This window comes from Frieseomelitta varia, unplaced genomic scaffold (genome assembly GCF_011392965.1).
Source record: "Frieseomelitta varia isolate USP_RPSP 00005682 unplaced genomic scaffold, Fvar_1.2 scaffold_208, whole genome shotgun sequence".
In the NCBI taxonomy this organism is placed as follows: Eukaryota; Metazoa; Arthropoda; class Insecta; order Hymenoptera; family Apidae; genus Frieseomelitta; species Frieseomelitta varia.
The window spans coordinates 249,125-277,076 of NW_025109839.1; the positions used below are offsets into that span (position 1 = coordinate 249,125).

The 27,952-nt window shown below is 39.9% G+C and overlaps 5 protein-coding genes across 11 annotated transcripts; 3 read left to right on the forward strand and 2 right to left on the reverse strand.

Annotated features, from left to right (window-relative positions):
* Positions 1–27: 27 nt before the first annotated feature.
* Positions 28–6,504, forward strand: LOC122527053. Its single transcript, XM_043650859.1, has 4 exons — positions 28–349; positions 618–4,342; positions 4,421–4,634; positions 4,725–6,504. Exons 2-4 carry the CDS (start codon positions 644–646, stop codon positions 4,916–4,918), a joined length of 4,107 nt encoding a protein of 1,368 aa, XP_043506794.1. The 5' UTR covers positions 28–349; positions 618–643; the 3' UTR covers positions 4,919–6,504.
* An 86-nt stretch (positions 6,505–6,590) lies between these two features.
* LOC122527076 (syntaxin-18) lies at positions 6,591–7,590 on the reverse strand. Its single transcript, XM_043650914.1, has one exon. The coding sequence runs from the start codon at positions 7,588–7,590 to the stop codon at positions 6,619–6,621; it is 972 nt and encodes a 323-aa protein (XP_043506849.1). The 3' UTR covers positions 6,591–6,618.
* Positions 7,591–8,274: 684 nt separating this feature from the next.
* Positions 8,275–9,889, forward strand: LOC122527081 (coatomer subunit epsilon). Of its 2 annotated transcripts, none has more exons than XM_043650923.1 (3): positions 8,275–8,542; positions 8,739–9,224; positions 9,300–9,889. In XM_043650923.1, the coding sequence occupies exons 1-3, from the start codon at positions 8,411–8,413 to the stop codon at positions 9,606–9,608; spliced, it is 927 nt and encodes a 308-aa protein (XP_043506858.1). In that variant the 5' UTR covers positions 8,275–8,410; the 3' UTR covers positions 9,609–9,889. The 2 variants fall into 2 exon arrangements, with proteins under 2 accessions (XP_043506858.1, XP_043506857.1); XM_043650922.1 differs by having other exon boundaries at positions 8,325–8,542; positions 8,736–9,224.
* A 694-nt stretch (positions 9,890–10,583) lies between these two features.
* On the forward strand, positions 10,584–15,350 carry LOC122527060 (poly(A) RNA polymerase gld-2 homolog A-like). Of its 6 annotated transcripts, none has more exons than XM_043650873.1 (12): positions 10,587–11,249; positions 11,681–12,110; positions 12,338–12,481; positions 12,571–12,956; positions 13,016–13,203; positions 13,270–13,553; positions 13,634–13,802; positions 13,895–14,038; positions 14,136–14,264; positions 14,343–14,532; positions 14,607–14,722; positions 14,784–15,350. In XM_043650873.1, exons 2-12 carry the CDS (start codon positions 12,051–12,053, stop codon positions 14,945–14,947), a joined length of 1,974 nt encoding a protein of 657 aa, XP_043506808.1. In that variant the 5' UTR covers positions 10,587–11,249; positions 11,681–12,050; the 3' UTR covers positions 14,948–15,350. The 6 variants fall into 6 exon arrangements, with proteins under 6 accessions (XP_043506811.1, XP_043506813.1, XP_043506808.1 ...); XM_043650875.1 differs by having other exon boundaries at positions 10,589–11,249; positions 11,681–11,900; XM_043650877.1 differs by having other exon boundaries at positions 10,591–11,249; positions 11,681–11,900; positions 12,575–12,956.
* Positions 15,351–17,184: 1,834 nt separating this feature from the next.
* LOC122527054 (regulator of nonsense transcripts 1) lies at positions 17,185–23,913 on the reverse strand. The gene is made up of 5 exons (XM_043650860.1): positions 23,253–23,913; positions 22,394–22,671; positions 22,150–22,305; positions 21,484–22,077; positions 17,185–21,404 (listed from the first exon to the last, which is right to left on the reverse strand). Exons 1-5 carry the CDS (start codon positions 23,439–23,441, stop codon positions 19,262–19,264), a joined length of 3,360 nt encoding a protein of 1,119 aa, XP_043506795.1. The 5' UTR covers positions 23,442–23,913; the 3' UTR covers positions 17,185–19,261.
* Positions 23,914–27,952: the final 4,039 nt, after the last annotated feature.

Sequence of the window (27,952 nt, forward strand, 5' to 3'; positions counted from 1 at the left end):
TGCAAATCTACAGTTATGTAATCTATGTTCACCAGAAGTGGCGATGGCGTTTTTTGGCCTGTGTTGCTCCGCGACCGAAAAGTGGTGTTTCCGTGGCATTTTCTATGAGAAACGGGATCGTTAGTATCGCTTTTGTGATTCGTAACGAGTGGAAACGCGCGAGAACGACGGCTACGTAGCAAGAGGTTAGAAAGAGGAAGTGCGAAAACGGTGGACGGTTAAGTACATGAACTCCCGCTTTCTACGGCCGGCGAACGTATTTATCTACTGCAGCAAATGTAATATTTTAACAAGGAGGTACGAGTAACTCAATTCGGAAGACACGTCTCGCTGCGCGTAATCAATCGTGGTGAGTACCGTTCCCCGCGACTCGTGATTTTCGCGAGATTTTCCCGATCACATGACGTTCCCGCCGTAACCTTCCATTCCCGTTGTAAACACCGTATTGATATATAGGGTGTCCTTGAATTTTGCTCCGACCCTCTTTGTGTTCGGTTTGCCTCGACTTTTTGTGAATCGTCGATTTGAACTCGTTCTGGTAGAAAAATGGTAACTTTAAAGGGTAATCGTTGAATTTAAATTGAGAAGCTTTTGTTGATACGCTTTTTCAATTTCAGTATGCTGATAAAAGAGAGATAAAGAGATGTCAGAAACGGAGAAGAAAGAGAGTGGTATGATGGAGGACCAGGACACGTCCTCTGGAAACTTAGAAAAGCACAGTATGTCCATATCGAACGAAGTCAACAGCTTGAACGAAAGTCAAGACTTTCGTCTGGTAGATACGAGCGACGACGAGTCGCAGCAGAACTTGGAGAATGCAAGGAACAAGGAAGTACCACATTCTGTGTCTGGTGACAAAGTGGATGTCACTTTGAACGAAGTGAGAATAACGGTCGAGCAGACAACGATGCCCGAGGTACAAGACGACGATGGTGTAAAGGTGGAGTATACGCAGGATGTCGAGCTTACGAAAAGAAAAGAGGATGAGGGAGAACAGAAAACTGTGAACGAAAGCAGCGTCCCGCAGAGCAAAGAGCAGTATACCAACGAGGATGAGGAAATAATACAGTGCACGCCACCTGCAACTTCTTCGCCATGCCAGAAGCAAATTGCTGCTAATGTGGTGACCAGTCTGAAACGCAAGGCAGAATCGCTTGATGAGCCACCTGTGAAAATTTTAAGACTAGCGTCCAAAGAGGATACGACGTCTGAGGAGAGAATTCAGGAGGAAGAGGAAAGCTGCCACTCGTTCAAGTCTGACGATTCTCATCATGAATTTCCAAAAAATTACTCAAACGCAAATGTTATAATTGCAGAGACTCAGGATGCTGAGGAAAACGAGGACGCGAAAGACGTAGTAGAATTGCCAGCAACGTATAAAGAGAGAGCCAGAGACGAGAAGCAGAACCCCGAGTTGGAAATGAAAGATTACGAGATAGACAAGAACAAAAATTTTAACGATACGTCGAAATTATATCAAGCTATTACGAAGAGAGACTTTAATGATGAGATATCAGAGTTGAAAGATACGTCAGAGTCCAGCGAGAATAGGACAACGCAAGTAGAGAAAGATTCTCCCTTAAAAGCCGTTGCAGTCGAGAAACTAAAATCTGATCTGGGTAATAAAAACACTGATGGTACCAAACCAATTGAAGCGAAAGACAGTAAAGTAACATACAACGAGAAAACAGAAGACAAGGCAAATGGTATTGATACTGCAAGAAATACCACTTTGCAACAAAACAGCAGCAGTATTCAAGAAATCCTGGTTCCTGAAGAATCAAGCGAATCTCACACCAACACGTGCTCCACCAACATATCTAAATCAAGAATGAGCATAGAACTTCTGTACGATCAAACTACTATTCGCGAGGTTAAGCCAAAATCTACAGAATTAGTAGAAATTGACGAAGACGGTGAAAAGATAGTGTTGGATTCGTCTCAAGAAGAATCGGAGGGGAAAACAGAAACTAGGAGTGGCCTGGATAACACCAAATCTGACACAATATACAAAAGTTGCTTAGAAACTAAAAGTAGCAGTGAATTTAGTTATAAATCAATAGAGAATACCAAAGAATCGTCTATTGATTTGGTTAAGTCTAGCAATAAATTGGTAAATGGAAGTAGCGAATCAAAGAAATGCGACACAGACAGCACTGTTAGTCTACAGTCAGACACGTTTAACGATATGCCAGTTCTGGATAAAGCAGAGAGCATTGGCGCGGTTACGCATAATGCAAATAAACAAATTAAAGCAATCTCTGTGTCTAAAGACAGCGATCACGCCGATTTGTTAAGTGTAAGTGACAATGAGCCTGATGTTTTTATTGTAGATGACAAGAGTAAATCAAACTCGACTCATAGTAGTTCTATCACGAAAGCCTTACAAATGGAGAAAGAGATCGGTATATATGTCAGAATGAAATGCTTGCTGCACATTGACGAAGGTACAAAGGAATATGTGAGTAAAGAGATTACGAATGTGCAGTGTGAGACTATCGCTGCAGAGCCCACTCTATCGAGGCAGAAAAACAATGACACGTCTGCTTCGTTGGCAGATATATCTGGTAATGACAACAAGGAAGCATCCCCCGGTTCAGTAAATAGTAATCCGCAATTGTATCAATTGAATCCTTCCAGACTTTCATTTGCCTCGACAATCAGCTCTTTGAGTTCTGTGTCCAGTGCCGCTTCGTTGGCAGCCAAGCTTGCAATAAGAGACAATATACACTTCTCTTTGCCAAGAGCACCAGCGAAACATGCAAAGAGACTCGCGCAAGATATTCACTCGCTGACCGAGAAACAAGCAATAGACGAGACGTACGAACGTCTGAACAAAGAATGGCAGAACAGTCGCCTTCTTACAACGACCATATTGAACTTCGCGAACGCAGAACTCGCTGGAACTGAATCGTACAACATCAGCAACGAGAGGATAGACGACCAATTGCAGAAGATCCGGTGTTCCACGCCGGAAGTACAGCAAGATGTGGTCCAGCTGCAAACTCCCAAAAGCACGAAGAAGAGCAAAGCGGTGAAGAGGCCGAAAAGTAAAGTCGCCAAGTCGGACGACCAGTCGAACGGAGTGAACAAAATTCCAAAGGTGTCGAGCCTCGCGGAGAGCACGCCAAACAAAAAGAAGAGTAAAATGGAACATACGAGCAATGTACTGCCGAGCACCGTGAACGTTTCGACAAAGCCTCACGTGATAGCAGATGAGTTGATCGGCAAGGACGTGTTTGCGAAATGGTCCGACAATAACTATTACCCTGGCACGGTCATCGACAAGATAAAAATGAAGTACAAGGTAAACTTCTACGACGGAAAGAACAAGATACTCATAGAGGATTTTGTTATACCGATACCGAAGGTTTTGAAGGAGGGCCTGTCCGTATACGCTGCTACCAAGAACTACGACTACGGATCGTGCGGCATAATCGTTCACGCTGAGACTATAGGTAACGAGGTGTATTACACGGTGGAGACGGACGAAGGAGAGAAGCTGCGAGTACAGATCAAAGATCTCTCATTGTCGGCCGATCAAGCTCAAGTGCTGAAGGAGGAGATCGATCTGGAGAACAAAAACCTACCATCCACGCCGAAACATCTGGGCCAAGTAACGTTAGACAACATGGTCGATGGAAAACGACGTTCCAAACGTATTTCCACGCCCAGTTTTACCACTCCTAAATCTAGACTAATTCAGACATTCGCGAACAGACTCGAGGTAGAGCCGTCGGTCTCGGGTATAACGTCAACGATCAAGAAAGAGAGGAAGGTGTTCACCGAAAGCGACGGCGTTTCCAGCGACTCGAACGTCTCTATGAAGGTTGACCCTGAATTCTCCATTGGCATACAACCGGAGATAATTGGGACCCCGTACGAGCAGGTTGTGAAAGGGCCGCAGAGTCGAATCAAGAGCAAGTCGAGAAGTAAAAAGAAAGTGGACGACGAGGAGACGATCGCGACGTTTGGCCCGATTCCGCACACGGACTCGAATCTCTTTAAAGGCATGTCTTTTCTTCTTACTTGCGTAACGTTAGAGAGCATCGATCGGTTTCAGGACGACAAGGACGACAAATATGACAAATCCTCGGATCCAGGAACGTCGGAGGACGAGTTAGAATGGTCGAAGAAACCCTTTATAAGAGATAGACTGACCAAACAGATCGTGGCAGGTGGTGGAAAGGTCTATGCAGACTTCAACGAAATCCCTCAAGACGAGTACAAAAACACGAAACTAATAACGAACGTGCCAAACACAACTGCAAAAGCCCTCCTGTGTCTTTCGGTCGGTATACCCGTTTACAACCACAACTGGATAATCAGATGCTGTCAGGAGGTAAGTATTGTAATTCTGTTATATCGTACTTTGTGTACAATGTAGCATGAATGATTTATGATTTCTTGCATCTTACAGGGCAAGCTGGTAAATCCAGCTGAAAATGGATTGCCAGCGGGATGGAGTTTGGAAAAAAATGCGTATATTGAAATGTTCCAAAGACCCAGCAACAAACCACTCACTCAGGTTGTTGTAATAATTCCAGTTGTAGAGTCTGAGAAACAGTTTGCTCCATTTTGGCGTCAGGTCTGTGAAAACGCAGGTGCTGTTGTCATATTAGCAGATAAACGAGGTATGAATGTTATTCGTGATAATGAGATGATATTTCTTTTATTGAAAGTATAAAAATAAGCGTCAACGTTAAATGAAAATCGATTTTCAGGTGCAGTGGAAAGTTTCGAACAGGGAACTGTAGTTCTTACAAATAGTTTATGCCCGTCGTGGGCAGTGGAGGAAGCTAGTAAACTACAAATCCCATTGCTTTCCACGACATGGGTCGTTCAGTGTTTGATAGAGGGGAAATTATGTCCGTATGATGGAAAAAGTCGTTATAAATACAATTATAAAAAAAATTAGCTACATTTAACAGCCGGGAAATTGCACATATAATTTTGAAAACAGGTGAGATATTCTGTCTTCATAAATTATGAAATCTTCTATTTTCATTATATCATTCTAGATATATCCAATAGAACAAGAATATTATTTCCAAATATTATCAGACACTTCAAAGCACATCTATTTTCTTTCATTCTCACGTATCTATTATAAAGTACTGGTACTTTAAAGTCGTTGTTTCAGTAGTTTTCCAATGACGTTACAAAATCTATTTTTGATAAGTGTCTGATAAAAAAAGAAATTATATTACAGTAGCTAAATATGATTCTATTAATAAAGTATGTGTAAAATTACTTTATGGTTGACAATGTCGAAGAATGTTTTATATATTGCGTATTGTACGGACATCCGATGTAAAGATTTCTGTTTCTTGCGATTTTTTCATTATACAGAACGTATATATGTTTATTATATATCACATTACTTATAAAAAAAAAAAAAAAAAAAAAAAAAAAAAAAAAAAAAAAAAAAAAACAAAAAACGTAGAGTTAGAATTTTGTAACATTTTGTATAAATCAAATTCTAAATCAAAAATGACTTTTGTAAAAAAAAAAAGCAAACAAAAAAACAAATGAATTTTAAGAAGTTTCGTAATTTATAGTCGCAATTTTCGCGATCCGATGTTATTATTTCACTAACACTAAGTTTTTTAACACAGATAATTTGTCGTATTATTTTAAAATATCACCTTGCAGAAAGTTAAAACGATACGCGAATAGTATAATATAATTAGAAATCTAATAATAATTCATATTTACATTAATGTTGTAAATAACTTGATATTGTTTTTTCTTTCGTATTTAGCATATTCATATATCAAATAACGCATTCAATTACACACGAATTATTATTACATTTCAAGAGCAATTTTCTCCTCGCATTTACATAAACAATTATCTGTTTTTTTTTTTTTTTTTTTTTCAAAAAAGGAAACAAACTTTTCACCATCAGGAAATAGACAATTTGTTATAAGAACTATTTTTTCATTAAGATTTCATTAAGATATGATTCTAACTTGTATTCGTTAACTGTAATTCGGTGACTTCGCAACAAATATTAAAATAACTGTAAATCAAAGACAAGTGGGTGGATGTGTCCTGTAAATATTTTTTTACGTAAAATTATAGCGCAGAACAAAATCTATTTACATTACAATTTTTATGTACTGGATATATATCCCAGAGGAATTTATAGAACTCATTACTTATTCATAATGGGTATATGTTCAGTAAGAAAACAAATATCAAGCGAGTTGCCTCTAAACACTTCAAGTTAAGATAGCATTAACGTTCTTTAAATGATGAAATGTACAAGAGGATTTATCCTGTGAAGTGTTTCCCAACACTTTAATTAATTTACAGAATGACTTTTGCGTTGAACCAAATATCGATAAGAAAAAAAATGAAAGAAATTGTATGTGGTGGTTGCACATATGCGAATGTGTATATATAAGTAAATATATACATATACTACAAATTTTACTGTAAGATGTAGCTATTATGTAAAATGTTTGGGGATAAAATACAGTGACATATTTTGGCAAATGTTTCACTCATTTCCAAACTAGCGATAGTAAGATATATATATTTCACATACAACAACCTTCAGGAGTATGTACAAACGACCTTAATAAGAGATGATATACGTACTCGTTTATTTCAAGGGTTGTACCAATCAAGAAATAATAGAGAAAATGACATAACTAGTAGGAAAAAAAGGATCCACACTCGGAGTCCGGCGTTCCTTTGGATCGCTTGCCTAATCTGTTCGTTTGCTTCCTTCACATTCTCCGTTGACCCAACGACGGTCGTCATCAAACGATCAAGGTCCTTATCTTGATCCAATACCTTTTCCGTGAATATTTCTTGAAGTTCAGCTATATGCACAACCTTGCTTTCTATTTGTTTCACTTCTTCCGTCAATGTGTTAAGCTCATTATACAGCTGCTCGTTTTCTGCCTCGAACACTTGTACATCTTCAGGCGATATCTCTTCCTCATACATCAGTGCATTCACATCGCCGTTTATTTCTTGTATTTTCATAGGACTGGATTCACTGGAGTCAATTTTACTTTCTTTGTCTTCACTGTCCTCATTTGCGTTCGAATTAAGTTTCCTCACTTCGGACAATGGTTTAACAGGCTTCGTGTCTAGTTCGAGTTTGGCAATCTTTCTTATTTCCACTGCTCTTTTCACTCGTATAGCTTTCTGTTCTGAGTAGATCTTGCATACGTTTTTCAGGTAATCCTCGATCAACAACAACATGATTTCCCTATGCTCCAAGTTTTGTGGAGAAACCTCGGAGCCTGCTATCTCTCTTCTTAGTTCCTTGATCAGCTGGGAGCAGGTGCTCATTATTTTCTGCGCGCCGATGTCGATCTTGTCGCGATCAGCGTCTGTCATGCTCGGCACGTTTGACAAATAGTTGGAAAAGTTCAAGTACGCCTTACGGTTCTCCAACAGAAACTCGCGTAGCTTTGAGATCTGTGCAACGACACCTTGGGCTTGTATGAAAAAGGCACTTTTACTCTTTGCCCTTTTTTGGTTCCACGTACCATCAGCAATTCCCAGAGTTTTGTTACGAAGGCTAACCGTCTTCACACTTGCTTTAAACAACGTACTGACATCCATCTTTGAGCCTTATCTTAGATAAAGAGGATATCTTGTCTTGCACTCACAAAAAGCAGGTTATGTCGTTCTACACATCAAAAAGTCAAAATTTAAAATAAAATTGTTTGTGTTACAAGGTACAAATTGTTATACATACGTATATATGGTACTTCGACGTATAAAGTCGCTTTTAAAAATTTATTTTAAGTTTTTATTTCACTTTACAACATCCCTCGATTGGTAAACTGCCCTTCAACGATTAACCTAGAAATGAAAAGAAAAACGTTTTCAAAAATACGTTTGAATTACGTCGCTCGAACATTTAAATATTCAAAAGGGTACCGTTAATGGAATAAATAATTTGACACTTGCAAATACGTGATATAACAAATTATAATTATCGTCGAGTCGATGACTGATACGGTGTCGTTGCAAATGTTACTTTTGGAAAAATAATTTGCATCTTATTTTAAAATGCAACCGTATCACGTGGACCGTAATTAACGCATGAAACGTATTTACATACATTTTACAAATTTTTTTTCTTACGACGTTTAACAGCGCACATTCTACGTCGAAGCGTGTCACATAATAAACAAGGATACAACGTACGATCGTTGACGCGCGAAACTCCGTTTGAGAACCTACGCTGGTGAATCAAATCATCCGACGGTTCGAAGAAAGGATCAACCTTGAAACTTCGAAGAAGAAAAAGAAAAAAGAGAGAGAAAGAAATGATTAAATTGAAAAAAATACGTAAAGTGGCGAATAGGCTCCGAGACGAGGTGGAACGGTCGGTATTGCAGTGCGCGGTTTTTGAAAACCGGAACACGTAGGCCGAATGAAACACTATTATCGAAATGACAAGATGGCACGTCAGCAGCAAGCGGACGTCGACGAACTGTTCGACGTGAAGAATCACTTCTACATCGGCAACTACCAGCAATGTATCAACGAGGCGCAGAAAATCAAGGTTTGTTCGCCCCGATGTGTTATTTCACCTAGCGTTATTCTCTCCTCGTCTCTTCGTCGAGACCATTTCTCTCCCTTCCTCCTCCCCTCCGGGGAGGAAGACCTAACCCGAATTATATTCTGCTTGTCTGTTCGTTGACTTAATTTTCGCGTCGTTTAATGTAGTAACGCTGATATGATTTTTTTTTTTACAGTCATCCTCGTCGGAGGTGATGATGGAACGAGATGTGTTTCTGTACCGCGCGTACATAGCGCAACGAAAGTTCCGTGTCGTGCTGGACGAGATCAACAACTCTTCCCCCCCTGACCTTCAGCCGTTGAAGATGCTGGCTGACTACTTCGCGAATCCGGCACGCCGGGAGACGATCGTCGCCGAGTTGCAACAAGCGGCGAGCCGGGCTAACTACGACAACCACAATTTCCTGATCGTCGCCGCGACCATCTACTATCACGAGAAGAATCTGGAGGCAGCGCTCAGGATACTCCGTAACGTGGATCATTTGGAGTGTCTGGCACTCACGCTGCAGATCTACCTGAAGATGGACCGGCTGGACCTGGCGAAGAAGGAGTTGCTTACCATGCAGGAGAAGGATGATGATGCCACGTTGACGCAGCTGGCACAGGCGTGGCTGAACATAAGCAGCGGAGGCGACAAGTTGCAAGATGCTTATTACATATTTCAAGTAAGATTATACATCGCGTAAAACTCCATTTCAACTTTGTAAAGCAGTTTGTTGATACACTTGTCGTGATTGCAGGACATGATAGACAAGCATTCCAGCACGAGCATGTTGTTGAACGGGCAGGCCACCTGTTTCATCGGACAAGCCAAATACGAGGAGGCCGAGACAGCTTTGCAAGAGTCCCTGGACAAAGATAGTAATAATCCAGACACATTGATCAACATGATCGTACTTTCCCAGCATATGGGAAAGCCACCAGAGGTTGCTAACCGTTACTTGAGCCAGCTGAAGGATTCGCACTTGGAACATCCGTTCGTTAAAGAATATTTGCAGAAAGAGATAGAATTTCAGAGGCTCAGGAAGCAGTATTCATCGTCAGCCTAAATCATTACCGGATCGTAGCATTCTGCGAACTAAGATTCAGACAGGTGTATTGAAGATGATGTACGATACAAATTCTAGATGCAATGAGATTAGAGTGCTGCCGCAGGGTGTAAACGCACTTCTACGTGAACCTCGAGTTCTTGTTCTTCTGTTCTAGGGGAGGCATTTGTTTTCTTTCTTTTTCGTGAAACTTTCAGTTCAGTGATTTTATACAAAGCATTTCACCTTTTGCATGGAACTTTTTACGATAATTGGCGAATAAAAGTGATAGACAAGTAAAACTATTTACAATTTTTACATATATAATTAAAAATATATATATATATATATAAAAAGGATATCCACTCTTCATCTCTACTCTCTCAATAAAATATTTATAATAAGAATTAACAATATGGCTGCCATTTTATATTACAGTTACAAAAAAATATCAGATGAAATTTCCAATTTGCATGCATTTCGACATACATTGAATGAATGTATGTAATTATTTAATAAAAAAATTCATCTCATGTTATTACAATATAATAACTTGTTCTATATATCAGTATACTGATGAAAAGCATGAAATATACATTCAACTAAATGAATTTATCACTTTTCCTTCAATCATAAATAGATTAGGAATGTTTGGACAAGTTCATATATTTTTGAATATGTTATAACTTTGTATATTTTCATTGGGTATATTTTATTTTGGACATTTTATATACAAGGTGTCCCATAATGGGTGGTGATTCTATATGAAGAAAACAAATCAAAAACAAAGAATAAAATTTTTTATTAAAGCCTTAAAGTTTCCGAGAAAATCGAGTTTGAAAATTTAGTTTACTATAAATATTTTTTAGTTGATTCAAACTTGAGCAAATGCTGAAATATCCCAATGTATGAATAAATGAACTTGTACTACTTAAAAAAAAAGACTATAGTCTATAGTAGGTGTACAATCTATATTATACTTAATTAAATGCCGTCTTAGAAAAAAAAGAGAATACTGAATTTACATCTTCACATGAAGAACATTACTTATGGGGTATCTTCTTACAGAATCACCTCCAACTCAATTGTAACATACCCAAAAACACATGGGACACCCTGTATAAATCTATGCTTCGTTCGTGTTGTCATACATGTACAATAATTATATATCTCGTCCGTGCTAATGATAAAAGAAACGATCGGCAACTTTTTCCAATTGCTCGTTTGGTAAATCGCCATCTCCCGCGACGCCATCTGACGCCGCGTTTCGCAGCTATCTAGTGTCAAATCGAAAGAGAGGAGAGAAAGAGAGAGAGAGAGAAAGAAAAGAAACAGACATTTAGCACACGGAGGAATTCGAAAATTCAAACGGGCAAGTTTAGTCGGTCGGAATGCGTTAAAAGTGTCGAGAGCCTCGTGCAGCTCCCGAGGATCGTGATCGTCGTAGGGAAACACACGTATCTCGCTGCTTGAATATCGGTGTGTCGTTCGGTGGTGATTTCGGCGGGAGATACGATCGCGTGATCAAGGTCGCTCTTTGAAAGATCGTCCGTGTCTTAAGAGGGAACTGCTCTGAGGAGAGACGATCAGATCGTGGACCTCCTTGGAGGAGCAACACGGTGAATCGAAAACAGATCCTCGTAACATGGCGACAGAGAACAGGTATCGTCGTTTTCTCATTGTATTATCGGTGATTACCGATACTAATCCGCAAATTGTACGTATTTTGTCCCTGTTGGTTTTCCAGTTCCTGGTGATCCTCTCACTCTCTTCCCAGACTAACCGTTCTCCTCCCTTATTATTTACACGACAGGTGGGTTTTTTTTTTCTTTCCGTGTGATTCCACACCGAGCTTAGCCGGATAGATGCCAAACACGCACGATCTGCGATCGTTGCAACGCGTTTGAAACAATTCCTCCGGTTGTACACAGCCAGCACGTCGGTGTCTAACCTATAAATCTAGAAAATTCCTACCTAGCGAAACTATTGTTGCTGTTATTATTGTTTAGATTGGTTTATTGCGATTAGTATGTGGTAAAATTACTGCGTTGTTAATGAGAAAATGTCTGTTGATACATCTTTATTTTTTTCAGGCGTGCATCTTGCAAAGCGTAACACTCACAGCCTTTGCTGAGAGTTTGAAAAAGAAGTGATTGATATTTAAACATTGCAAGAGTGTTATCTGTTGTTGGGATTGAACGATAATAAACAAGATACCAATAAGAGAAACAAAGAGAAACTATAAATAACTTGATGAGAATTTTTGTGGAGCTCATTTTGAGGAGCGAGATGCATTGAAATATAAGATACATGGTTTATATTTGAAGTTGTTCTGCTGAGATTCATGTTACACGTTCGATTGTTGATCAGAATACAATTAATGCTTCGTATCGATTCAACTTGTTTCTTAACAAATTACATTCAACCCTGTTTCCTGCAAACATTTAGTCAATAGAGTATTACATGTCCAATGAGAAAATACGCAACAGGGGAAACGTTCAAATTTCGTTAGTGACAATACGTGTAATATATGCCTTTTGTTTGTAAATTTTCTTTTCTAAATTTATATCTGTTGCAAGTCTATGTAATTAGTAGTACCTTTATTTTGCACAGTGTGCTATATGCTATAATAATTATCTTATTAAGGAATATAAAAGCTCCCTAGTAGATATAAGCATTCTTTTGTAGCATTTTATATATTTATTTTGACTATGTATCATACTATATATCCGCCGCAAATAATGGTGCAGATAATGGGTGGCCAACAGGCAAATAGACAGTGTCCATCAGTTCAACCACACACAATGCACATTCATGGTGCAAGTGCATTCAATCAGGCAGAATATGCGAAGTATCACTCAGATGCTTGTCCTCAGAATAGACACATGATCCAAGTATGTTGTTAAGTTTGTCATAATTGAATGACTTTTAAATGTTAGTGTGTATTCCGATTATGGATTGATTACAAGCAGTATTCTTGCAGACAGGATCTTATCCATTGGAGTTATTGATGGGGGTTGAGATACCATCTTTGCGACACGTAGAATACATGCAGTCGAATAACAACAGCCAACGTGGACACTGGCAGAGACACGTAAATACGTCGAACAACGCACCTCTCATACACTCCCCGCATCTAACATTCAGGCCAAACAATAACGGTCTGGCAAATAAAAAGTCAAATTGGTACAACAAATTGAATAAGAGAACCTCGTTCCGCGAATCCTACGTGAATAATGAGAAATACGGCAGCGACAGCGGTTTTAGTTCTCGGTCTCCCACGCCGAACAAGCATCACGCCGATAGCAGTCGAACAGAAAGCTCAGATGAACGAGATTCTGTAATCTCCTTGGTAGAACAGAACATGAAGTGAGTATCGTTAATTAAATAGAAAACGTCGGAGCAGATTTGATTGTCTTCCCTTGCAGAAAATCACACAGAGTACATCCAAGTAATGTCACGAACAGCAGAGTAATGCAGTATGGTATAATTTCAAATAATTCTATACATCAGTATTATCAGAATCATCAAAGATCTGTTAATTGTTACCCCACTACCGTGTCAACGTCTAGGAATCAAGTACAAACTTACCAGAACAAAAGAAGGTATCATTCAGGTATGTGTACATTGTACAGCAAAAGTTAAACTTTTTGTTTACTTTAGAGACAAATTGCAATTGCAGGCAGAAACAGTCCACCTCCTCAAAGACTGCCTAGGAATAAAAGATACATGGGATTCTTGTCACCCAATTATCATATGTTTCCCAGATACGGTATTGCCCCAGATCGCTTTTTAGCCAGGTCGCATTTAATCGAGGTGACTCGTTCACCGGACGATCTGTTCACTGGATCAATTTGGGACAGACTTTCAAAGGACGTTTGGTCGAAGTTCATGATGAATCAACAGACCGAGACTGTCTATAGGAACAAGATGATGCTTTGGAGATACCTTTATGTTTACATCAAAGTAACCCAATGATCGTTTCACATCGTCGTTGGTGCTGTACGTATCAAACAAATGCTCAAGTTCACGACGTTCATTTCCAGACTGCATTCCCAAAGTATGGATTGTTCTTGGTTGGCTCAACGATGAACGGTTTTGGGTCAGATAATAGCGATGTTGACATGTGCCTTTTAGTGAGGCATACAGAAATGGATCAAAGGAACGAAGCCATTGGACATTTGGAGCAAATATTGAAATGCCTTAGGAGATGCGGTGTGTTAATCGAGATATTTAACTTTTGCACTGAAAGTGTCTTGACCTTGTATCAATTCGAATTAACGAGATCACTGTTTTTATGCAAACAGATTTTATAGAACAATTAGAGCTTATACAAGCAAAGGTACCGATTCTAAAATTCTATGATTCGATACAAAATTTAGAGGTTGATTTAAATTGTAACAACGCTGTCGGCATTCGAAATACTCACCTTCTCTATTGTTACTCTCGAAGTAAGACAACTGTGATTACATAAGTAAAAAAATACAAAGCAAAAGAAATATGTATGATGTTTTAGTTTCTGGAAGTATTTTCTCAAATGTTTTGCAGTTGATTGGAGAGTAAGACCGCTGGTACTTGTAGTTAAACTTTGGGCACAATCTCAGAATATCAATGATGCCAAAAACATGACAATATCCAGTTATTCCTTAGTTCTTATGGTTATTCATTTTTTGCAGTGTATGTATTTCATTCCCATTTAATTTTATTAATCCATGTTTACATGTCTTTTTTTTTTCTTTCTGTTCCTCCTTTTAGGCGGTGTCGATCCACCGGTTTTACCGTGTCTGCATTCGCTTTACGAAGGTAAATTCACACCGCACACGGACATCCATTGCATAGACATTCAGGAAGAACTAGACATTCCAGCTTCTGTACTCCAGCCTAAGAATCGACAACCGTTAGGGGAACTATTCGTGGAGTTTTTTCGTTACTACGTTATGTTCGAGTAAGTACAAAGAGGAAAGGAAACTACGATCGTGTCTCGACGAAAAGACGCCATACTAAATAAAGTTTAATCAGTTTCAATCAATATGCGATATCAGTCCGGCTGGCAGAAAAAATACCCATAGAAGAGTGCCGAAGGGCACGTTCATACAAGAACGACCCCCATCAATGGAAATACTTGTGTATCGAAGGTGAGTAACATACCAAATTTGAAAATACTCTATTCTCATCGACTGATTTATGTCTTTGCAGAGCCATTCGATCTGACCAACACCGCGAGATCAGTTTACGATCCGGATGTTTTCTCAAGGATCAAGCACGTGTTCGATTGCACGTACCAGAATCTGAAAGAGCATCACGATCTGGCCAGAATATTCATCAAGGTGGATTCTGCTTCACCCTACATCGTAACGTAATCGCGTTCGCGCAGACTGGCGCAGAAATACTCGCACTATCTAGTATAACTTGGGACATTCGGAAAGCGGTTTTTTTTTTTTTTTTTTTTTTTTTTTTTTTTTTTTTTTTTTTTTTTTTCATTTTTTTGCAATTGGCCTCTCTCGGTGCAATTCGAGGCTATTCCGACTGGTGATTTAAGATAAAACACAGTACAACGAGGTGATTCGTTTACGCTTACCTCGGAGCTAACATATGCTCGTGTCTTGTGATAATAGTCTGCGCTTTCGCGCAACGGCTCATTCTGTTGCGTTTGTGAACTCGAGTTTTTCTCCCGTCTTGTTTCGTTTCTGTTTTATTTTGCTATTTGCTAAACATCTACTCGCAGAAAGCGCGGGTTTACGCTCGTACTGCGAAAAAAAGAAAGAGAATATTCGCGCGAGTTTCCTTTGAATATTTAAAATTCGTAACGTTACGCCAAATCGAATCGAATGGTTTAATGGCAGCAATTGTATATGAATGAAACGTTTCTTTTTGTACGAAAGTATTATTTGTCGTATATTTCGCATTTCGATCGTAGGCTTTTTGTAAAGTTCCTTTTTTTTTTCCAAATTTTTGAATACAAAAGTACGGTGCCTTACATTTACACAGGCTGCTACAATTTATTTGATATGATAGCCAGCCAAGAGTATGATACAAAAGTTCTAGTTGTTCTTGAAAGTTACTTGTACAAGAATCGATATAGATTCAATGCAACGTAATAAAAAGAAAAAAAAAAAACAAAAAAAAAAAGAAATTAGAAAAAAGAAGAGGAAAAAAATGTATATTTAAAATTAAAAGAATGACATGTCATTGAATTTTCTTTAGACTTAAAAATATTTATATACAAATTAGAAAGTACTTATCCTTAATTTAATAAACATACAGAACATTAAATTTATATTTCAAGCAGCTATATTTACAGAAAAACTATCTCCTCGAGATAGCGAAAAAAAAAATTAAAAAATGAAAAAGACAAAAAATTATTATTCGAGAAAAAACAAAAATTAAAAAAAAAAAAAGATAAAAGATTGAAAGAAAGATGTTCTTGTTCTAATCAATTATGATCATCAAGAACAAGAAAGAAGAAACTTAGTTAAAGTCAATTGAATCTTACTGATACAGTAATGATTAAATTTTGATCGTTTATAACATCACGTGCCAAACAAATGAATTATTATTTCTGTCTTTACTTCGTGATCCAAGTAAATATTTTGTAGTTCATGTAAACAATGAACATTTATACACTTGAAAGATCTACAAGTAGACTGAACAATACTAATTTAATACTAATTAAATCTGCGATAGCTTTTCTTTTTTCTAGATAGATACATTCGACAATCAAAGTTCCTATACTCAATGAAGAAAAAAAAAAAATGTTCAATTCCAGTTCTAGTCTCATTTTGACTAGTCTTTCTTATGAGAAAAAATACAAATAACTTATTAGATATTTAAAATATCATGTAATAAAGAACATAAGGCTGTGTTAACTGTATGAGATTTGTGAAATACTATGTACAATGTTTAGGCCTGTGCGTACGATTAATACCATCTTTGTAAATTAATTGCGAAAAACAACGGTTCGTTAAAGAAGAAGAATCATTATTTCTACGTTAAGTTTTTCTTTTATACCGCGCAAAACATTTCAAATTTTCAATTGATCAATGCAAACGATGCGTACGTCGTTTTATTTCCTTGGCAGGCCTAATACATATATATATATATTTTCTGATTATTTTTGTAACCGATGTAAGGTGAAAACTAGATAGTATTAAAATGCCTTGCTCTGCTCAACTATAAAAATTCATAATCTCTCGTCAATTCTACGCACACGTTATACAAAATTTTACGATAATAGCATCAAACTTTTTGTAATTTTGATTTATGATTTGTTGTTAAATAAAGACTATTTATATACACGAAAAATTCGAACATCATTGTCTAGTAACTAACTGTTATTAACATTATATAATAATTATATTGTTATATTAACATTAACGTTGATCGAGGAATTATTAGTTTATTAGTCACAAAGCGGTGGAAGAAAAAAAAAATATACGAACGAAGCCTTCTTTTTTCTCAAATTAAATTTATTCATTTTCTCTTAAGGTTCTCACAATAAATTTCCATACTATATTCTGCAGTTAGCGGTGCGCTGTTGGTCGGAAAGAAGAAAAGAAAACAATTTTGCGTCTGTGTGTAATATGCTGTGTCTTCTTTCTTTTCTCTCATCTTTCAAATTTATTTACGCGTATTTAATTGTCAAATTACGTTACCGCGAGAAGCTAGTATAGACAGAAAATAGGGGGGAAAAAAAAGAAAAATAGCAGCAGGGCACAGCAGTGTGCAAGAGTAAAGAAAGAAAAAAAAAAAAGAATCAGCAGATAGAATGATGCTTCAGTCAGTGGTTCACATATCTTAGAACGAATAAAATATTTCGAACGCTGATAGATAACAATGTATATCTATATCCTTATAAATTAAGGGTCGTTCAAAATTCAGATGATCTTTCGTTCTTCTGTTGTCCTTCTTTTCTCTTTTTTTCTAAACTACGTTTCGTTCGTATTCAAAAGATGCGTCGAAGAATTGTAACGTTAACCTCTTCCTCCCTCTCTTTTAATAAACACTGTCTTGATTGTTCCAAACGTGTATTCACAATCGGATTTATCATCTTTTTTGGTCATTCATCTGCGAGTTCTATAAAAGAAGAAAAAAAAAAAACGCAAATAGGTTAGGTTTTTCTTTTTTTTTTTGCTTTTTGTTTTCATTCTTGCGTGCTCTGTCGACCCCTGCGGTAAATAAAATATATACACAATATATGTATATACACATATATATTGGTCTAAGCAGAAAAAAATAGAAACTAATTAACATGATCAGAAATCAATAGGAATCCGTTATCGGTCAGCGTGATAATGTCGGTCATCACGCCAAGCTTGCGAGAAAGAATATTTCGCCTTCTTTCGCGAAACGATACTCAAGTGACGGCCTCACATACTGTTTGACGACAAAATTCAATCGGGCAACGTCTTTCGTTTGACTCTCATGATAATGATGGTCTCTGTCGGTTCAAGGACAAGCCAATGACAACTACACCGTCATCGTTGCCTCGGTTACTGACGTTGTCACGTGTCAACGCGTTGCAAGAATCGTTCTCTCTTTTTTTTTTTTTTGTAATCCGTAATCATAGATGTTACAAGGAAGTGAACGAAAGTGGTCTGCGGTGAACATTGCTTTTCCACGGTTCTGTAAAATCTTTGCGAAGAGTATGATTCCTCCCTTTCTTGGCAGTAGCAGTGTCCATACAGAATATTTAAAAAAGAAAAAAAAAAAGAAAAAAAAAGACGCAAAGTGTTTGCATCAGAGTCCAAGCATTTTTCTTCTCTTTTGTTTCTCATTCTCTCGATGGTGAACCATCTCTCCTTTACTCTCCCGTTTTAGAGATTCCTTCAGCGATTATACGCTTCTTTTCTTTTTTTTAATTAATAACGCTACATTGGCACACTCGTCGAATTTGGTCAAATCATGAAGCATTACACGTGTATCCATAGTAATTTTTCTTTCTCTTCCTCTCTCCTCTCTCTCCTCCCTTTCTGTCCTCTCTCTCTCTCTCTTTCTCTTTTCTTTCCTCCGTTATCATTAAATTTTTTTTTCTTTTTTTTTTTTTTTTTTTTTGGTGTTTTGATGTTTTTTTTTCTTTCTTATTTGTTTTATTTTGCTGTGTATATAATTCTATCGTCACTCGATTCCCGCGATAAAACGGTACGTTCACGGTAAGCGCGTGTCACGGTGATGGTGTTTTGTTAAATCTCGGTGATAATGTCGTCTCACAGTCCTGTCCCTTTCTTCCTTTCTTCCTTCCTTCCTTTCTTCTTTTACATCCCTTTTCTAAAATTTTTCTTCTTATTGACTTGTCGTACTTGTTATGCCCAGTGTGGTTTTTTTTTTCCCTTAACTCTTTAAACCGTACTCCTTCCCCCGTCTAGAATAGTTCAGCATTTCGACGGTAAATGGCGACGATAAACTCTCCCCCGTGTGTAGTATTTTTTTTCTCGTTTTTTTTCGTTTTTTCTTTTTTTTTTTCTTTTTCATTTATTTGCCTGTCTGTTTTTAAAACCCTCTTAGAACGCCGACGACTGCGTGTGCGTGTACCGTACTCGATCGCCGAGCCGTTTTTATCGTTTTGCGCAGTTAGTGATTTTTGTGGTTGTTGGTCGAAGAAAAATTGGTCGAACGAGCCTTCAGTCGCTCCCGCGACGCTGCATAGCAATTGCGTTGCTCAGCCATACGATCTTGGCTCAATATGGCTGGGAGAACTGTCCCCCGGCTTGCGACTGACCGGATTGATAGAATCCGCTACGGTCACCTTGGTACGTGGAGTCCTGCGACAACAGGCCGTCCATCTGCGACTGAAACTCCCCGACGGCGAACGAGTCTTGGGAGAGCTCCGCCTGGCTGAGACCAGGCTGCGACAGGCTGAAGCCTGGCTGAGACATTCCCTGTGTGGTGCCTTGAGTCAGTGGCAATCCCGGCTGGCTGTACGGCTGGGTATTCTGCTCGGTTTGGCTCAGCTTGCCCATTCGCGGGCCCTGTTTGTTCTTCGACAGAGCGGTGCCCCGGCGATTCCGTTGATTCTGCCTGGCTTGCAAGGCCTGTTGATGCTGGTTGTAGAACCGCGGTGGCACGTGCGCCATGTTCATGAACATGCCTACAGGAACAGGCACGTTGTTCATCGCGGCCTGTGCCCTCTCCGGGCTGATGTAGCTGATGGTGTCGTGGGTCCTGCTGAATATGTCCAGCGGCACGTTCCTTTGGTAGTACGGATTGTGATTCTGCGTACCGTTCACCTGGGTACCCGATCTGTCGTACACCGAGCCCGGGATCAGCGCTTCCCTCGCGTCATACATCGACGTGGACATGAAGTGGGAGCCCGGGTTCGCCGCATTGACGAGTTTCTTTGGCTTGGCGAACTGGATCATCGACTCTTTGAGATTGTTGAGGGGCCCCTCGACGAGAACCTTCTGCTCCTTGTAGAAGCTCAAAAGGTGATTCCACAGGGGTTGCTTCGACAACACCTTCGGGTTACCTACAATTATGATACCGTATTTAGCACGGGTCAACGCGACGTTCAATCGTCGGGGATCGTTCAGGAACCCGATGCCCTGATGTTCGTTCGATCGGACGCAGGACATGATTATTATGTCCTTCTCTCTGCCCTGGAACGCGTCGACGCTGGCCACCTCGATCTCCTGGTACAGCTTCGAGTGCAGAGACCCTTGGTACTGCATGTACTGCACCAGATAGGCACGCTGACCCTCGTACGGTGTTATCACCCCGATCTGTTCGGGCTTCACGCCGCAACGGAGGAACCTCGTCGCTATCTTCTCCACGTTCGACGCCTCCGTGCGATTCAGGTACGACGTGCCGCTTCCGGCGATCTCCTCCTGGCCCTGCGTGACGTAGAAAAACATAGGTTTGTCGGGTGCCGGCCAGGGGAAGTCGATCTTCAACAGTTTCCTCTCGTCCGCGCACACGCCGTTCTGCAGGGAACCTTCGTAGAAGAAGTTGGAAGGGAACCGCGAGAGATCCGGGTGCATGCGGTACTGTACTTCCAGTCTGAAAGGCCTGATCCCGAGTACCACCAGTCTTTCAAACAGCGACTGCGACAAGCCTGCTCTGGCGGCTTTCTTGCACATGACCACCGGTCCTAATTGACAGTGATCGCCAACGAGGATCAGCTGCTTCGCTCCGAGTACGACCGGCACCATGCACTCGGGCTCGGTTGCCTGCATGCTCTCGTCAATGAGAATCGAGTGGAACTTGAGCCTGTGCAGCCTCGGGTCGCCAGCACCGACACAGGTGCAGCAAATCACATCGGCTGCCTCCAACAGTTCCTTCTCCGCCGCTTTCTTCAACAGTCTGTAACGTTTCTCGTCGACGCTGGACAACTCTCCGGTTTCGTCCTTCAACTGCTGCAGTTTCTGCAGCTCGGTGTTCGTCTCCATGTTCTTGATCTGATTATGAAGCGCGAGGAAGCTGACGGGCGAGTCGATAGCCTCGCGCGACTTCGCGCACAGTCTCACCACCTTCAAGTTGGACTTGTGTATCTTCTCGGTCAGTTGGTCTACCGCTGTGTTCGAGGGAGCGCACACCAACACTGGGCCACCGTTTTGCTTCACTAGCTGGTAGACTATTGTCGCGCTGGTCACGGTCTTTCCTGTGCCAGGTGGTCCTTGGATCAGGGACAAGGGCCTTTGCACGGCGTGTTTCACAGCGTACACTTGAGAACGATTCAAATCCGGTAAGTTCGGGGCGCTGAAGTGTTTGGGAAGATGGCAGCGGAACAGGACTTCTTCCACCTCGTGGCCCAACAATCTGTGATATATGTAACCGGACACGGAAGTGTCGTCCACAGCAAACTTTCGCAACGCTAACTGCATGCTGTTACACACACACAAAAAGAAAAAAGATATATTATAACAAGTAATATCTTTAGATAAGAAAAAAAAAAAATACCTACCGATCAAAGCTGGTACTTTTCCAAATGAAATCAACGACAAAGTTACTGACGCATTCCGTCGGTGCGCCAGAATTGTTCTTCAATTCGATCCCGACCTCCTCCCCGTAATTATCGGGGATCTTAATCACGTGTCCAATCCCTGACCAAGGTTTGTGAAGCTCGCCCAGATAACGAAGCCTCAGCTCGTCCCCGTGCATCAGTTTCATGTCGCCGTCCGTTTTCGCCAGCATGAAATAAGCGATCGTCTTTTTATTCAGCCCAACGTCCCAGCGCACCTCAATGTTCTCTTGCGTTTGGGATTCCTTCAGACGCTTGTCATAGTCGGCTTCCAGCTTCACGAGAGGGCCGAATATATTCTGGTATTGGTATCCGTCCTCGTACCGCAAGAGTACCTGTTGCGGTTCTTCGTCGACACCGGGCTTCTCAAGATCCTGAAAGGTTGCATCGACATTGTCGCGCCACAGTTCCTCCAGCTTGTTGATCTGTTGGGCCGAAATCTGTCTGGCGCGCAGCTGTTCCTGCTCCGACGGGATTTTTACTAACCAAGCTAAAAAGGACCGATCCTCTATCAATGGTTTCCACTGCTCTTGATCCCTAGAAAATTGAAAAACTCGTTGAATACTCGTTGCGATTGTGTTTGTAGTTTTTGTTTTTGAGAAAGCTTACCAGTTCATGTCCTTCAACGAACTTTGTGCCGCGCACGGTTGGCGGCAAAGTAACACAACGACGGAGTCTGCTTTCGCAGGAATGAAACCGAGAACAAAAACGTTCCTAACGGCGCAAGAGTAACACTCGAGGACAGTCTCTCCCAAAGGTCCATCTCTGCAACGTGAAGCAGAAATAGAAATTATCAGATACAACTGTAACTGTAACTCCATGTCTAGTTAAAAGTGAAATAACAGTATAATACCTATGTAAAGTCACTTCCTTGTGTTTGGCTCTGACAAGATGATTGATAATATGAGAACCAGATGTGTTTCCACGTCCGTTGCAGAACCACTTGCGGCAGACATTGCACATAACAACGCAAGACGCTTCATGAATGCCACAATATTTACATGCATGCTCTGGCAGGTCACGATTGTAGTACGCCTCTTCTTCCTCTTCCTCAAACTGTAATTCCGCAAGGCTCTGCGCAGCACCAGATATCTTCAAGTCCAGAGATGAACTGCCGCTTGTCCCATTAACCTAAACAAAAAGAAGAGTCATCATTACTTACTATTGCACAGAAGAGTGCATGAGATCCGTTTGAAGAGCTCGACTCGGTTTGACACTCATTTCTCTATTAGATCCCACGTAAGGTGATTCTACACACCTGTTTACGACATTGATATTACTATAATAGTTATCACTGGTATACTAATTATCTAAGAAACCAGAACCGATTGGGAAGAATTTTGCACAATACTGTGAAACGCACCACTTAACCTCCAAATCACGGAGAGGCCACTAATTACCGGTCTAAAAAACGTGTGATTTAAATAGTCTCCTCCAATCTGCGACACAATACGTCGCAAAAATCGTTTCTGCAAAACCTTTCGGGTACGGTGAATGTCTTCGGAAAAATATACAGAAAAATATATAGAAAACGAGAGATGCGGGGAAGGGGGAGACACAAGGCACAAGGTCCGTTTTATCTGTTTAGGAATTGCTAAAACTACATCTGTGATTGAGGTTAGGTAACGTCCGCGTGATTGGGTAAAAAATCGTCGTACGAGGTGAACGAGCAAAGAATACAGGTTAGGTCGTGAGAGCAAGAGGAAACGAACCTGCACAGGCTGGCTAGGCTGGCTCTGGGCAGAGTCATGCTGCGATGCCTGGGTCTGGCTTGGCGATGGCAACGTGAAGTCGGTGAAGTCGAATTCGCTACCCTGCGTGTCCGCGCCGATCAAGTCCGCCTCCTCGGTGTCGAGGAACGTCAGGGTCTGGCTGCTGGGCCCGTACGCGTCGACGCTCATCCTGCACCAACGACGTGCACGTCCGTTCTCGTGCTCGTTACGGTTACGAAGGTGTCCTGGGCTTCACGACTCCTGTAGCAGAGGGCCGCGCACACGAATGAGTTCTCTCTTTTTTTCCTTTTCTTTCTGTTCTCACCAACGACGAAACAACGTGGCACGCGCACCCCACCGACACGCTGCCGTTGATTTACCGTTAGCAAAACTAAAACAGGGAAAACGAGAGGGAAAAAACTGGCGAGGTAGCGCGAAGTAGGGGCAAACTCGGAAACACTGCTCAATGAAAGTGGGAATCCTACGCCATACTTCGTCTCGCGCAAGTCTCGCGCCCTCCAACACCGACACGGCCACACAACGAACACTTCTCTCCTCTTTACGCTCGCCGTGCGTTACGTCATCAGCTGATCACCAAGTGCGTACCGAGAAGAGAACACCCGAAGAACCGCGATGTTCGGAGATACCGACGAGTTTTCTTTCTTTTTTTTTTTTTTTTTTTTGCTCTTCCCTGCTCGGCAACTAGGGGGTGATCGCCTATCTCGAGACTCGGTACTTCGTGCCGATTGCTCTTGAAATTGTTATCGGTTTAAACGTAAGATAAACGCTAGATTTCGTCACATCCCGATAGATGACGTTTCTGAGAGAATTGTTCCGGTGTCTCGAACGTTGTCCAGCGCAAAGATACATGTATGAATAATATATCTCGCATTTCGTGTTCCATAATCTGTAAAAGATCACTGATATTTTAGCGCTTAAACAACGATGAGTTGGGAGACCACGTCGAGTAAAACGATCGAAGTTGATCAAAGTTGAGTGAACGCGCCAAAAACATGATTTTTAAAATCTAACGTATCAGTGTGTTGTCAAACTTTCAACGTCGAAATGTAACGAAGTAACTAACTGAAATCTTGCTATTACATATCACAAAGATCCATGTTTTATGGATTTATCATGGCTTTTTTTAACATACGATAGATTAAATTTTAAGTTAATTAAATTATAATTAATTTTGATTAATACACGAGTTTTCCAGTATAAATGATTTATATTTTACAGAACATTTTTGAAACGACTCAAACCTACGTGAACATCGTATAACAAAAAAAAAAATATGCGTATGGTACCAATTAAGGAAATAAATTTTAGTCGTTCGATCCATCAACGGGAAAATACGCTTTAGTCGCTTTTGAATGGTCGGTATTTCAGAGCAAGTATCACAAATTTCCATAAGAGGTTAGGTTTACTCCGCCACAGACGAGATATATATATATATATATATATATATATATATATAGACGTTGCATCTTACAGAACTTTGTGTTCCGTGCTCTGAAATACCGACAGAGTAAAATCGGTGGTAATTTAGAGCAGTCTGTGCTTAAATAATGAAAATGGCGAATTGGAAAACTACATCGAGTAAAACGACCAAGAAACGTGATTTTTAAAATCCATTACAGTGTTGTCAAATTTTCAATATCGAAACGTAAAGCTAGTAGATAACTGATTGAAATCATTCTATCACATATCACAGACAGCTCTATCCATGTTTTACAGATAGTTATGATAGTTTTTTTTTATATGCAGTATATTAAAATTTAAAAATTATTAATGCATGATTTCAGGTATGGATGATTTATATTTTAACATTCTTGAAAAAAATTTTTAATTGTTGTTAATATTAAAATATTAAAATTATTATATTTACTCATTTACTTACACTACGTATTATTTTTAACTAGTGTAGGCAACAATTTTACAAATCACTTCTCGTTGAGGACAAAGTGTATATTTTCGCACTACACTGACTCCGACGTTCGACTTAGGTGACGTTCTGCTGACGGACTACTCCTCCGTGCACTCCTTCAGGTATATATCCCTCGGTCTGACTTTCGTCCGGGTACCCTAGTTCTGGGTTACGGCCATCCGTCATAAACCTTGGGACCTTACGGGCATCCGTCATAAACCTTGGGACCTTACGGGCATCCGTCATAAACCTTGGGACCTTACGGGCATCCGTCATAAACTTTGGGACCGTCACCTGGTCCTCAACCTTGAGTGGCCTCTTTTACCGAGTAGGCAAGGAAGTCTTCCCACGCATAGGAACGGGCGGCGTGGCTAACATTCGCTTACACTAGCTTTAAAACAAGTTTATTGTTCCACGATCTTATATTTTATATTTATATTTATAAAAATTTTATATTTATAAAAAAATTTGTATTCTATGTTTATAAAAGTTTGTTTTAATATTTAGTGCCTGAATATCAATGGGAATCACTGTAGACGTCACTTGCCATAAACATTTCTTTAGCAGTGAACTCAACGCAATGAAGAACTGAAAGAGAGAGATTAACGCCGAAGATCGTTAAAATTATTTGGAATTATTTTTAATTGCAGTGAAGAATAAGCGTGATTCGTTGCTTTTCGAGCTGTTTATTGTCGAATTCTTTTCTCTAGGTACGTACATACATACATGAACGTAACAATAATCCTAGCAGTCCTATAACCTACAATAGAAGTAATAAATACAAAGTTCAATACATATATATATATACAAAAGTCTCGTTTTCCACGAGTTCCATCGACTTCTGCGATCTCCGAGTACATATTAATTCATAAATGTCCATTATTTCTATCCATTACGTTAAATTATTCATAGTATATCGACCTCATAACAGGTCTCTTAAAATATAGCGTCTCGATACATACATCGTGTATAATACGCACAAATAGATCTCAAGCCGGTTTTTTCGAAGCAGTATAAAAATCTTTTCTCACTGGATAAAATCGATTCACGTCGAAGCAAGACAGATGTCGCACGTGTCCTCAGGCTTGAAGGGATTGAAATGGCGATAATAATGCGAGGATAATGTAGGAAGTGATGATGTGGGTAAGGTGAGGAAAGGTTGTGGCGTTTCTCGTCTTAGAGAGTCGCTGCCTAGACTCATCAGTGGGGCTGATGGCAGCGACTCCTTACCCCAGACGCTTGTTGTTGTAACTATTCGCTAGGCTGGATGGGTCACCCATCCTAGCGGTTCCGCACTCTGTTTGCTTAACATCGAATATCGGTTGACTTCGACGCTAGGTGCACAGCCACTTGCGGCTTGTGCAAGTTGGTGTTCGAAACTCGCACTCGAGGAACTATAGGTCGCTACAACCCCGTAAAATAGAGAAATTTTCATTTGTGAAAAAACCTAATTTAGCGAAATGAATTGCAAACTTTGGCGATTGCATTACCCTAATTGGACCCTTAGCTTTCTTTTCATATCCCATTTGTCCCGTAAAATGCAGAAATAAGTATTTTTATAAATAATTAGTACCACTGAGTTATCGCTAGATGGCGCCACCATGTCCATTTTGTGACAGTTCGCACTAATTATGAGAAAAACCTAATTAAGAGGAATAATTTCCGAACTTTTTCATATGCCTCCTTAAAATTAGACTCCCCGCTTTCTTTATATGTGTGTTTTGTCCCAGAGAAACGTGTGTGTAAAAAGTTGAATTTTTTTTTCAGTAGATCGAAGGCTGTCCTTGTCGCACGCTATTGCTTTCCTTGTCTATCGCTGTTAGACAAGGAGGGCAGTAGCGTGCGACAAGGACAGACGTATATGCACGATAGACAAGGAGAGCAACAGCGTGCGACAAGGATAGACGTATACGCATGGTAAACAAGGAGGGCAATAGCGTGCGACAAGGACAGAGATATATCCACGGTAGACAAGGAGAGCAACAGCGTGCGACGAGGACAGACATATAGACGCGGTAGACAAGGAGGGTACTAGTGTGCAACAAAGACAGCAATATAAATTAGTTCCACCGTTTCACCGCTACGTGGTGATACTATCCATTTATCAATTTAAATTTGTAAAAAAAGCTAATTAAGATGACTAGTTTCTAAACTTTGATAAATTTATTTTTCGAATTAGACTCGCAGTTTTCTTTTTATGTTTCATTTAACCTACGAAATGCGTATATAAATATTCAGAAATGCTGCTGAATAAATCGAAATAATTTATCAGAAATTACATTAGAATTTTGTGATTATTTTGAACTGCATACGCTTCAAATTATCTCGTACAAATATATATTTAAATGTGTTGTTATCAGCACTGTCGAATATTGTAAAATGCTGATGACGTGTCGCGTTCATTTTGAAACACTGTATCGTTATTCTTCGGAGTGATATCTATTTCACTGTGATACACAGATGAATGAAAATCTCAGTCGCGTCGAAAGTGCATTTATGCTAACAAAAATGTTCAATCATATCTATATATACACAATAATACATCTACTCTAGAGACTTCAGAATTGATTATCTATTTTCATTAACATTATAATAACCGATGATGCTGCGCACAATAACGTCGTCACAGACGAGATAGTTATTCAGGTCTGTTCAAGTACCAGGTAATCAATATCTGCACGTTATCTAAGCTCCAAGATAACAAACAACCTTGCATTTAACCAGGTATTTAACCCTTTCGGGCACGCAATTTTAAAGAAAAAGGAAAAATTCT

Bases quoted from the DNA above. Each gene is read 5' to 3' on its own strand.
- LOC122527081 (XM_043650922.1), top strand. From the start codon at position 8,411: ATGAAACACTATTATCGAAATGACAAGATGGCACGTCAGCAGCAAGCG. The intron at 8,543-8,735 runs GTTTGTTCGCCC...TTTTTTTTACAG, and splicing joins ACGAGGCGCAGAAAATCAAG to TCATCCTCGTCGGAGGTGAT. The intron at 9,225-9,299 runs GTAAGATTATAC...TCGTGATTGCAG, and splicing joins ATGCTTATTACATATTTCAA to GACATGATAGACAAGCATTC.
- LOC122527054 (XM_043650860.1), bottom strand. From the start codon at position 23,441: ATGAGCGTCGACGCGTACGGGCCCAGCAGCCAGACCCTGACGTTCCTC. The intron at 22,672-23,252 runs GTTCGTTTCCTC...CTTTTTGTTTAG, and splicing joins AGCCTAGCCAGCCTGTGCAG to GTTAATGGGACAAGCGGCAG. The intron at 22,078-22,149 runs GTAAGCTTTCTC...TCAATTTTCTAG, and splicing joins TCGTTGAAGGACATGAACTG to GGATCAAGAGCAGTGGAAAC.
- LOC122527060 (XM_043650873.1), top strand. From the start codon at position 12,051: ATGTCCAATGAGAAAATACGCAACAGGGGAAACGTTCAAATTTCGTTA. The intron at 12,482-12,570 runs GTATGTTGTTAA...GTATTCTTGCAG, and splicing joins AGAATAGACACATGATCCAA to ACAGGATCTTATCCATTGGA. The intron at 14,723-14,783 runs GTGAGTAACATA...ATGTCTTTGCAG, and splicing joins GAAATACTTGTGTATCGAAG to AGCCATTCGATCTGACCAAC.
- LOC122527076 (XM_043650914.1), bottom strand. From the start codon at position 7,590: ATGGATGTCAGTACGTTGTTTAAAGCAAGTGTGAAGACGGTTAGCCTT.
- LOC122527053 (XM_043650859.1), top strand. From the start codon at position 644: ATGTCAGAAACGGAGAAGAAAGAGAGTGGTATGATGGAGGACCAGGAC. The intron at 4,343-4,420 runs GTAAGTATTGTA...TGCATCTTACAG, and splicing joins TAATCAGATGCTGTCAGGAG to GGCAAGCTGGTAAATCCAGC. The intron at 4,635-4,724 runs GTATGAATGTTA...ATCGATTTTCAG, and splicing joins CATATTAGCAGATAAACGAG to GTGCAGTGGAAAGTTTCGAA.